Source organism: Bombina bombina, chromosome 7 (assembly GCF_027579735.1).
Source record: "Bombina bombina isolate aBomBom1 chromosome 7, aBomBom1.pri, whole genome shotgun sequence".
Classification (NCBI taxonomy): domain Eukaryota; kingdom Metazoa; phylum Chordata; class Amphibia; order Anura; family Bombinatoridae; genus Bombina; species Bombina bombina.
In genome coordinates, this window is record NC_069505.1 from 412,411,212 (window position 1) to 412,423,242 (window position 12,031).

The 12,031-nt window shown below is 39.5% G+C and overlaps 1 protein-coding gene across 1 annotated transcript in view; it reads right to left on the reverse strand.

Annotated features, from left to right (window-relative positions):
• Positions 1-2,113: 2,113 nt before the first annotated feature.
• CACNG2 (calcium voltage-gated channel auxiliary subunit gamma 2) overlaps positions 2,114-12,031 on the reverse strand; it is a 190,785-nt gene continuing 180,867 nt past the window's right edge. Inside the window, exon 4 of the mRNA XM_053689037.1 lies at positions 2,114-2,643. Coding sequence (XP_053545012.1) covers positions 2,114-2,643 — 530 coding nt within the window. The remainder of the gene's footprint in view (positions 2,644-12,031) is intronic.

Genomic DNA, 12,031 nt, shown 5'->3' on the forward strand with positions numbered 1-12,031 from the left:
GTAATCTACAATGATAATGTGTATCTATATATCTATAATTAATATGCAACACTATATAGTGATGCCAAAAATATCTTTGTCTATATATATTAAATTCCAATATATATATATATATATATATATATATATATATATATATATATATATATATATATATATATATATATATATATATATATATATATATATATATATATACATATCATATATAGGGATATAGAAATGTAAATAATAAATATGTAAACATATAGTTTGATACTCATCTTCATTATATATTTCAGCATTTGTTGGGGGCCCATGTTGTGTTTTATTTATATACTTTTATTTTTGATCCCAGGACAAGCAGCTGTTAAGACAGATTGACACCAATATAGCCTCAAAATGCGTTACATGCACATTATGTACCAGGGAAACTTGAGTCACAAAATGAAGAGGTTAGTAAGTTATGTAGGTTTATATCACAAACATCTGGGTGAATATAGGTATCCCTAATTTGTTGTTCAGCAACAACAGAGGGACAACAACCTGGAAGACATTGTAAGAGGAAGAACAGAGAGAGAAAAGGGAGATAGCGAGTGATTAAATGGGGAGAGAAATACAGAAGTATAATGAGAAGGGGTGAAGGAAAGGAAGTGATGTGAAATGAGAAATATTGGACCACAGGTTAAAGAAAAGAGAGGGAATGAGAAAGGGAAAAAAAATAGACTCTGCGAAGCAGAAGTAATGGAGGATGTGAGAAGCTGAGAAAAGAGAAAATAGGGAGGCAGATGGGAAAGTGGAGAGAACAGAGATTGGCCAATACTCCTAATAACTTGATACTCCATATTGATAACTATTTTTGAACTTTGGTCATCATTACCCATTACAGATAATTTGAGATTTCACATACATTTTGATTATTGAATGTTACATTTGAATATCCAAGTGCAATGAAAAGACATTCAATACTTTTTTTATTTTTAACATTACCTCAAAACTCCCTAAGTATAATGGTATTGAAAGTCTAGAGGTTCCAATTGCAGGTGAGAAGCATGAGGAATAGTGCAAATAAAATCCAAAGAGAGAAGAACGAGGTAGAAAAAACAGTGAAGAGTAGTGATAAGAGAGTGAGGAATGAGATGAAGGTAAGGATCGTGTATGAGAAAATGTGCCCACGCAAAGAGAGATATATTGGAAAGAGAGGAATGTAGTAGATGATGTGTTGTACTGTAAGAAGTGAGAAAGACCGATGAGTCAGAGAGTCTACGCCTTTCACCAGAATGGTAGGTCAGCAATTGTATGTATCAAATGAAGAACCTCTATCTACTATATATCTGTAAGTTCCACCTACATTTCAAAACTTTGTTATATGACTGTAGATGTGATGATGTTAGAACAATGTTACTAATACAACCTCCTGCCAGATTCTGAAAAATAGCTCCATATTTGAAATCTTATTTTGGATATGGTTCTGGATTTCATGTAGTACAATCTTGCAGAATGACAAATTATGGTAGCATTTTGAGGCTATGTTGTGAATGATGTGTTCTGTCTTTAACAATTCTGGATCTGTGTATCAGACTCATAATTATGGCCTCCTGAAATTTTCAGATTGCCAGTTGAAGGATGAGTCAGCACAATTTGACAAATTACTTTCAGTTTTTGAGAAATTTAATGGTCTGGGGTAGTCCTCTTTATACCTCTGTCTGTATTGTGGGATATGTAGTCCTTAATGCTACATGGAAAACTACAAATTCCACAATGTAAAGAGGTCAGAGGCTTGTAACTGTGTGCCAAGTTTTCCTGAAGAGTTACATTTAATAGGTTGGGACAAATGTTGAAATCAGTTCTTTAGGTCCAATTTTGGAGAGGATTACACAATCCTAAAGACTCCAGATGAAAATTCAAGTCAAAAAGCCACTTTTGATTTAGAGATAGGAAGGGTTGTTTTGGTATTTAAATGGTGACTAAAAAGGTCAGTTTTGGAACATGAGTTAGAGCGTAAAATAGTCAATTTGAAGTCTATTTATTATGGCCAAAAGCTTGATAGACAGATCCAGTTGTGTCTTGTCCACTCTAGCTTAGCTTCTCCTTCTCCCCCTTTCACTCTCTTGTCTTCCTCCTCCGTCCTATCTCATACAGGGGTGGTCCTGCGGTTGGCTGTGTTGGTGTGCGCAGAGTCCTTGTTATCTTTGGGTATACAGTTATGAACTTGGAGGAAGCTGTTATCCGAGTTATAAGTGGCCGTGGGGGTCCCGGCCGACTTTAGGGGGTCACGGCTCAGCGTATACATGGAAATCTCAGTGGAGGGTAAGGTATTGAAGCCCTTAAGCCCCACTGGGGAGGCATCACGGGAGTGAGATGGCTCCGTGGACCGGGAACTGGAGCGGCTGCGCCTCTGGTAACGATAGCGATAGCTTGGTATACGGGTAATGGCAGAGGACTGGAGGTAGTCCGTGGCCCGTTGTGTGGCCCTTAGCTGCTTGTGGCGGTCGATAAACATATGGACAGCCAGCACCCCCACCATCTCAGCAATGATGAAGGAAAGAGCTCCAAAGTAGAAGGACCAGCCATACGAGTAACTGTTTTTCTTGGAGTCGCTCTTTGACGGGTCACCAGCATTTGCTGATATGTAGACAATGATCCCAATGATGTTGCTCAGACCTGTGAGTGAAGGGAATGAAATACAATTAGTACATTTTGGACAAAACTCCACCAGAAATTATTTGATTGATATAAATAATGGGGGGGGGGGGGGTGATACTAAAGATAAAGTGAACACAAGAGTGAAAGATAGATATCCCGAAGAGGCAGAAGAAAATTGGAAAATGAGTGAGAAAAGAAGGGACAGAAGATAGTCATTTCATATGTGTGACAAGAAATGAGAGAATGACTGAAAAACCTTTAAAGGGACAGTCTAGTCAAATTTAAACTTTCATGATTCAGATAGGGCATGTAATTTTAAACAGCTTTCCAATTTACTTTTATCATCAAATTTGCTTTGTTCCTTTGGTATTCTTTGTTGAAAGCTAAACCTAGGTAGGCTCATAAGCTAATTTCTAAGCCCTTGAAGGCCTCCTCTTATCTCGGTGCATTTTGACAGTTTTTCACAGCTAGACAGCGCTAGTTCATGTGTGTTATATAGATAACATTGTGCTCACTCCAGTGAAATTATTTGTGATTCAGCACTGATTGGCTAAAATGCAAGTCTGTCAAATACACTGAGATAAGGGGCAGTCTGCAGATGCTTAGATACAAGGTAATCACAGAGGTAAAAGGTATATTAATATAACCGTGTTGTTTACGCAAAACTGGGGAATAGGTAATAAAGGGATTATCTATCTTTTTAAACAATACAAATTATGGAGTAGACTGTCCCTTTAAGGAAAAAATGATGAGGTGAGAGAACGATATAGGAACATGATATATATCAGGTGAGCCACAAGCTACAGGTAGCAGAAGAAGATATCAGCTTTGTTTATGGATACAACTTGACCCCAGAGATACCTATTTCTAATTAAGGCTGCATTTAGATTGTTGTCAATAATCGTCTAAATATTTTGTGTGACATAATCTCACATTAGCTTTTCTTTAACAAACAATTTACATACTTTTACATTACACTTTACTAGCTTGTGAGAAAATCAGCAGGTGATAGGCACTAAACAGCCATTATCCACATATTTGCGAGTAGCCAAGATGTTATCGCTTTTGAATAGTCTGTCGCTAGTGGGCGGGACTGATATTTACATATGTGTATGTATTTAATAGACATATACGTGATATCCCATACAGCTGGTGGGATCTGCAGGAAATAAACAGAAATCACAGGCCCGACATCTAGAAATGGCGTTTGGCAAACAGATTGTTTATCAGGAAGGATTATAAATGGTTAATTTTACACGTGTAATGATGATTTACTGTAGAAACTGTACACACACATTTTTGCTTGATCTTCGTGTCTTAAAGGGACAGTAAAGAGCATGCAATTTTTAACAACTTTCCAAATTACTTGTGTGGACGTGACTTTAGTACTTGACGGCAGCAGTGTATTGCAAAATTATTTGTAGCTTGGTGTACAATGTTGCAAACCTCTGGTGCCATACAGTACTAAAGACACGTGCACACTCCTGAGCTCTTATGAGCCTACCTAGTTTTACGCTTCAATAAAAGATACCAAGAGAACAAAGCAAATTTGAGAACACAAGTAATTTGGAAAGTTGTTTAACATTGCTGCTCTATCTGAATCACTCAAGTTTAATTTTGGCTTTACTGTCCCTTTAAAGGGGCATGAAACCAAAAATCTTTCTTTAATGATTCAGACAGAGAATTTTTTTTTTAAATTTTAATTTTTTTCCAATCAAACTTACTTCATTCTCATTGTATTCTTTGTTGAAGAGAATACCCAGGAGTGTGCACATGTGTGAAGCACTATATGGCAGTTTTGCAAGAATTCTTTAGAACACTAGATGGCGGCAGTGCTTGCTTGTATAATGTGTAACATAGTTAAAGGCATTTGTGCAAAACGGCTGCCATATAGTGTTCCAGAAACATGCATGCTCCTGTTCCCACTTACCTTCTTTTCAACAAAGGATAGAAAAGAGAAAAAAGGACAATCACACCCTTCACACATATATAAATATTTGAGTTTCCCTTTAATTTACAATAGGTTGTGGTGCTGTCCCAAAAAGTTATATTAAACCTACCAAATACACAGCCCTAGTAATGCACCGAAATGGAAATTCTGGACCGAAACCAAACCCGAAAATTCAGGATGCACTTGGCCGAAAACCAAAAATCTTTTTTTCTTTCTAATGACACGGTGAGTCCACGGATCATCATCATTAATTACTGTTAGGAATATCACTCCTGGCCAGCAGGAGGAGGCAAAGAGCACCACAGCAAAGCTGTTAAGTATCACTTCCCTTCCCACAACCCCCAGTCATTCTCTTTGCCTATAGTGCAAGGAGAAGGTGAAGTAATTAGGTGTGTGGACTCTCAGGTTCCCATCAAAGGGTTCTTCTCAGATATCTGACTTTTACTTTTAACAATAGCTTTGCCATAGCTTCCAGAGTTTTCTCAATGGTTCCGGGAGTGGCGGCTTGTCTGGATGGCCTATTGGTTTAGGCGCCATCCTCCTTCAAACAAATTCTCATTCAGAAGTTTCTGTTGTCTTCTTTGTTCCACGGTTGGTAATGGAGCTGGAAAAGAAGTTCCTTGTCTCAGCTACAGGGTAGTCTGCATAGGGACTATAATTGTTTCCCTATCGATGGAAATCCTTCTGGCAGAAAATACTAAATCCTTCCTCTTGCCTCTCTCTTCAGTCTACTGTTCGGCATCAGCGGTTCAGTATATGGAGGTAATTGGTCTGATGGTGCTTCCATGGGCATCATCCCTTGTTCGATTTTGTTTGAGAGCTCTGCAGTTGTACATGCTCAGTCAGTGGATTGAAGATTTTTCAGATTCTATCCGAGAATAGGTCTGGATCAATCAGGAATTTCAGGAATTAGGTCTCAGAACTCATGCTTCGGAGACCTTCCTGGACATTTGTGATCTTGAACGCCAGCCTGATGGGCTGGGGAGGAGTCTGGGACTCATTGAAAAGCAAGGACGTTGGTCCTGTGAGAAGTCTGCTCTCCTTTTTATAATTTTGGAGTTGAGAGCGATTTACAATGCTCTGATGGTTTGGCTTCAGTTGTCTTAGCCCAGTTTATCGGGTCCTAGTCTGCCAATATAGTCCCTAGGGCTTACATCTTTTCCTCTCTGAGTTCATTAGTCATGCAGGAAGTGTTCAGATTTTTCTGTGGGCAGGTGTTCACAGTTCTGTCTATTGGCCATCCACTTTTCTAGAGTGGACTTCTGGGAAGCAGAGTTCTGTTCAGACAGACTTCTCATCTCGGGGAGGGGGACCTCCATCTGAAAGTGTTCTTCAGGTTAACATCCATTTGGGGCTTACCAGAATTGGTTCCGATGGCATCTCGTCAGAACTTTAAAGTTTCCTAGTTCGCTCGAGGTCAAGAGATCTTCATGCCTTTCTGATAGATGCTCTGGCAGTTCTTTGGAACTTCAGGTTGACTTACCCTTTTTCTCGGTTTGTTCTTCCATGAGTCTTCATTCATATCAAGTAGGAGAGAGCATGGTTTTTTTCTATTGGCTCCTGCGTGGCTTGCAAGATCTGGTAGGCGGATCTAGTAGAGATGTCGTCTCTACCTCAGTGGAAATTTCCTCCAAATTTCGTTTCTCTGAAGCTGGCGGCTTGGAGATTGCACGCTTGAATTTAGCTAAGCGTGGGTTTTTCCGAATTGGTCATGGAGACCATGATTCAGGCTCATAGTTTATTTCTATATATTGAGGATCCCAAGGATCTTATCTTTTTCTCCAGGAAGACATTGAGAAGGAGTCATCTCTAAGTACCCTCAAGGGTCAGATTTTGGCTAATTCCATTTTACGGATGGTGTCCTACGATGGCTTAGTTGTAAACTTTGTTGCTCTGTAAGCTGAAAGTCAAGAGTTCAAATCCAGCTGTGGCTATGTACACTTCATACCCAAGCGTCTGGCGGACGGGCCAGATGTACACTCCTTATCAGGTTCTGGTCAGAATCAGGCCTGTGTTTAAGTCGGTTGCTTCTTCTTGGAGCCTTAACCTTGTTCTTAAAGTTTTTTTCTCCATGAGACTAGTGTGTTCCACAGAGATCTTGGAAAGTTTTGTTTCTTCTGCTTTCTTCTGCTCAGAGAGTTCCGGACTCTCAGCTTGGCAGTGTGGTTCTCCTTATCTCGTATTTCTAAAAGATAAGGCAGTTCTCCGTACCAAGTTTGGTTTTCTTTATAGGGTCCTTTTCGGACAGAAGTTTTATTCAGGAAAATGTTGTTCCTTTTCTCTGTCCTATTCCTTCTTTCATAAAGATCAGCTGTTGCACTTCCTAGATATTGTGCGGGCCCAAGCAATTTATCTACTTTCTCAGGAACTTTGTCAGTCTTCTGCATTGTTTTGTTTTTATGGATATACATAAATGCCGGAAAGATTCTTCCACTTTTTTTCTCTGTTTGCGAAGTGTTAATCGTAGGGCTCATAAGCCTACTGGACAACAGCCTCCTGAGAGTATTTCGGCCCCCTCCACTGGGGTGGTGTACTCTTTTTGGGCCTTAAAAAATGAGGCCTCTGTGGAACAGTTTTTTCTAAATCCTATTAGTTAGATTTTTTGCCTCGTCTGAGGCTTCTTTTGGGAGAAAGGTTCTTCAAGCAGTGGTGCCTTCTATTTAGGTTCCCTGTCTTGTCCCTCCCTTATCATCTGTGTCCTCTAGCTTGGGTATTGATTCCCAATAGTAATTAGAGATGATCCGTGGACTTACCGTGTCATTAGAAAGAAAACAAAATTTATGCTTACCTGCTAAATTTCTTTCTTTCTTCACACGGTGAGTCCACGGCCCTCCCTGTTTTTAAGACAGTTTTTGTTACATAAACCTCAGGCACCTCTGCACCTTGTCGTTTCTTTTCTCTCCTTTTCCTTTGGTCGAATGACTAGGGGTTGTGGGAAGGGAAGTGATACTTAACAGCTTTGCTGTGGTGCTCTTTGCCTCCTCCTGCTGGCCAGGAGTGATTTTCCCAACAGTAATTAATGATGATCCGTGGACTCACCGTGTCAAGAAAGAAAGAAATTTATCAGGTAAGCATAAATTTTGTTTTCTTTCTAATGACACGGTGAGTCCACAGATCATCATTAATTACTGTTGGGAATCAATACCCAAGCTAGAGGAAACAGATGATACATTTTATTTTTTCCAAATTATTTTTAAATATATATATACTGTATATATTGCATAATTAAACTATTTAATGAGTGAAAAACTGCAAGCCAATAAAAAAAAAATAACCACCATTTATTTAAAGTAACACACTAAAATTGGAAAAAAATCTTAAAGGGACACTGAACCCAAATGTTTTTCTTTTGTGATTCAGATAGAGCAGCAATTTTAAGCAACTTTCTTATTTACTCCTATTATCAAATGTTCTTTGTTCTCTTGCTATCTTTATTTGAAAAAGAAGGCATCTAAGCTAAGGAGCCAGACAATTTTTGGTTGAGAACACTGGGCAGCACTTGTTTATTGGTGGGTGAATTTATCCACCAATCAGCAAGAACAACCCAGGTTGTTCACCAAAAATGGTCTGGCATCTAAACTTACATTCTTGCTTTTCAAATAAAGATACCAAGGGAATGAATAAAATGTAATAATAGGAGTAAATTAGAAAGTTTCTTAAAATTGCTGCTCTATCTGAATCACAAAAGAAAAAAAGAAAAACAATAATATGCTACACAATAATTTTTACCAAGAAAAAAACAGGCAAAAAAAAACACAGAAAGAAACAATAATGCCATTTTTAGCCAAAAGGGCCGAATAATCAAGCTCCAAATGGAGCTTGATGCCCCTGTTTCCGGGCGAGTCTTCAGGCTCGCTGGAAACAGCAGTTATGGTGGATGCTCTCATCCTTCTACTTAAAGTGATGGTAAACTCCCCTCTTTATAAAATCAGATCCAGAATGTTTGTGATATTTTAGAGGGAGTTAAATCATCAGTTGTAATGACGTTGCTCTATAACTTTCATTTTTAATGTAGATATAGAATTCAAATACCTCTCGCTCTGCCGCCCACTACAAAAGTCCATTTCCTTCCTAAGATAGGGAGAGTCCACGACTTCATTCCTTACTGTTGGGAAACACAACACCTGGCCACCAGGAGGAGGCAAAGACACCCCAGCCAAAGGCTTAAATATCCCTCCCACTTCCTCATTACTACAGTCATTCTTTGCCTTTCGTCACGTTAGGAGGTGGCAGAGAAGTGTCAGAAGATTCTGAGAGTCCTGAAAAAGGGTATCTGCTCTTTGAGATAGGACTGGAGTTTTAAGTAGTCATGTCAACCTCTCAGTGAGAGTATCGATGAAAGTTAGAGTCTGGAGATGCAGGGAAAGCTTTTCTGCGAAACCATCCAGACTACTGCTAACAGCTCCTAAGCAATCAGTGTTGACGAGTTTCACTGCCTGCTTTCTCTCACTCAAGTCCATGTCAGGAGCGCTACTATAACACTGTCACACTTGAGAGGCTGTGTTCTGTTCCACAGCATGGATCCTGGAGGTAAGATTGTTTCAATTTTTACACATTAACCCTGGATCCTATCAATTAGACAGAGTTTACAAAGACAGAAAAGTTCCTTTGACTTTTACTGTGCCGCTTAAGATGGCGAACATTATTAAGAACGAATGGGAAAGAACTGGTTCTTCCTTTTCCCTCTTGTCTACTTTTAAAAAGTTGTTCCCGGTCCCAGACTCTCAACTGGATTTGTGGGGCTCAATTCCTAAGGTGGATGGTACTATCTCTACGCTTGCAAAACTTACTACTATACCTCTTGAAGAGAGTTCTTCATTCAGAGAGCTGATGGATAAGAAAATTGAAACCTTTCTGAGAAAGATGTTTCAACATACAGGATTTTTGTTTCAACCGGCGGCTACAGTTGCAGCGGCTGCCGGAGCGGCTACCTACTGGTGCGACTCTTTGTCACAACTCATTGAGGTGGAGTCTCCCCTCAAGGATATTCAAGACAGAATTAAAGCTCTGAGAATTGTTAATTCTTTTATCTGTGATGCAATTGTGCAAATTATTTGCCTAAATGCAAAGGCCTCTGGCTTTGCGGTCCTAGCCTGCCGGGTGCTCTGGTTGTAGTCTTGGTCTGCGGATATGACTTCTAAGTCCAGACTCCTTTCTCTTCCCTTCAAGGGAAATATTTTATTTGGTCCGGGCCTGGACTCCAATATTCTACGGTTACCGGAGGCAAGGGTGCCTTCCTACCGCAAGATAAGAAGAACAAGTCTAAGGGATGACAATCTTCTAATTTTCGTTCCTTTCGTTCTGGAAAATCCCAACAACAACAATCCTCCTCCAAGCCCGAGCAACCCAAGAGTACTTGGAAGCCGGCTCAGTCCTGGAATAAATCCAAGCAGAATAAGAAGCCCGCCGAAAACAAATCAGCATGAAGGGGAGGCCCCCGATCTGGAATCGGATCGTGTAGGGGGCAGACTGTTTCTTTTTTCAGATGCCTGGTTCAAAGACATACAGGATCCATGGGTCCTGGAGGGGGTATTTTAGGGATACAAGATAGGCTTCAAATCTAATCCGCAAAGGGGCAGATTCCTTCTCTTGAATCTGTCTACCAGACCAGAAAAGAGGGATGCCTTTCTAGGGTGCATTTGGGATCTATCCTCCTTCGGAATTGTTTTCCCGGTGTCTATCAAAGAAAGAGGTTTGGGGTTTTATTCAAACCCTTTTGTGGTCCCAAAGAAGGATGGAACTTTCCGCCCAATTCTGGACCTAAAGTGCTTTAACAAATTTCTCAGTGTCCCTTCCTTCAAGATGGAGACGATAAGGTCCATCTTTCCTTTAATTCAGGAAGGCCAGTTTATGACCACTATAGATCTGAAGGACGCTTACCTTCATGTTCCAATCCACAGGGAACACTTTCAGTTCCTGAGGTTTGCATTCCTGGACCAGCACTTCCAGTTCATTTCCCTTCCGTTTGGCCTAGCTACTGCTCCAAGAATCTTTACGAAGGTTCTGGAGGCTCTTCTAACCATTGCCAGAACTCAGGATATTGCAGTAAACCCATACTTGGACGATATTCTGGTGCAAGCACCATCCTTTCTTGCGGAAGAATTCTCGGAGTCCCTCTGTGGCTCAGTGTATGGAGGTGATTGGTCTCATGGTGTCCTTTTTTTATCAGTAATCCTGAATGCTCCATCGTGGCCGCAAAGGACGTCGTTTGCAGATCTAGTGGGGATGTCCTCATCTCCTCCGTTGAAGTTACTTTGTTGCAGAGACCTGCTCATACAAGGTTCATTTGTTCATCAAAATCTAGATTCTCTGAGGCTGACTGCGTGGAGATTGAACCCTTAGTCTTAGCCAAGAAAGGTTTCTCTGAGAGTGTCATTGATACTCTTATTCAAGCTCGTAAACCAGTTACTCTGCGTATGTACCACAAGGTGTGGAGGACCTACTTATTCTGGTGTGAAGAGCGTGGTTTTTCCTGGCACAGCATAAATTATGTTTTTTCTGTGCGCTAAAGGTTTGAATTGTTGTTCAAGCAGCGATAAAGCTACAACAAAAGTGCCACATGGGGAAAGCGCTGATTGGAGAACAATTCAAGCTGTTAGCTCACAGAAAAATGTTCTTTTGAAGTGGGCGGCGGAGCGCGGGGGATATTTGAATTTTCATATCTATATTAAAACGTAAATTATAGTGCATCTTCATTGCCATTGATGAATTAAACTAAATTATCACTAACATTATGGATCTGATTTTATAAAGAGGAGAGTTTACCATCACTTTAAGATTTAATTGTAAATCAGTGATTGCCAACTACCTAGGACATGGGGGACACAGATCAATAATTTAGAAGCCTTAAAGCCACATATAAATCTATGGCTATTTGACACACACATAAAAATATATTTAATACAAATTGTGCAGAGGCACAGGGACAGATTTAGGTATGGACAAGGGTACCCTCTTGTTATATAAAAAATTCAATGAAAATAATCTACTGAAAAAAATGAATGAATTAATAGTAACTTATTTGTCTTTAGTATAATTGTGAGTATAATGTAAAGTAGCTCCTGGCCAATCTAATTACTAGTGACTATTCCTCCCTACAAAAATAGTTAGAACGAGGATAATTTAAAAAGTTTTCTTAAACTATATATTCTGTATAAAGATATTTTGCATTACAGTGTTTAAGTGCTGATGCATATAAAAACATTACCTTAAAGGGACGTCAAATCAAAATTTAATTCCCTGTAAAATGTGCAGTAATTCATAACAGAAAAAAAAAGATTCAGGAAGTTTTTCAGTGGGTGTGTCCCAGGCCTTCAAATCAATGTTTATTATTCAACCAAAATGACCAATTTGTAATTATTTTGAAACTTGTATTTTGTATAGAAATTTGTTGCAATGCAGCGAATGATTTCTATTACATAAATAAATAAAAAAACGTTACTGTCCCTTTAATGT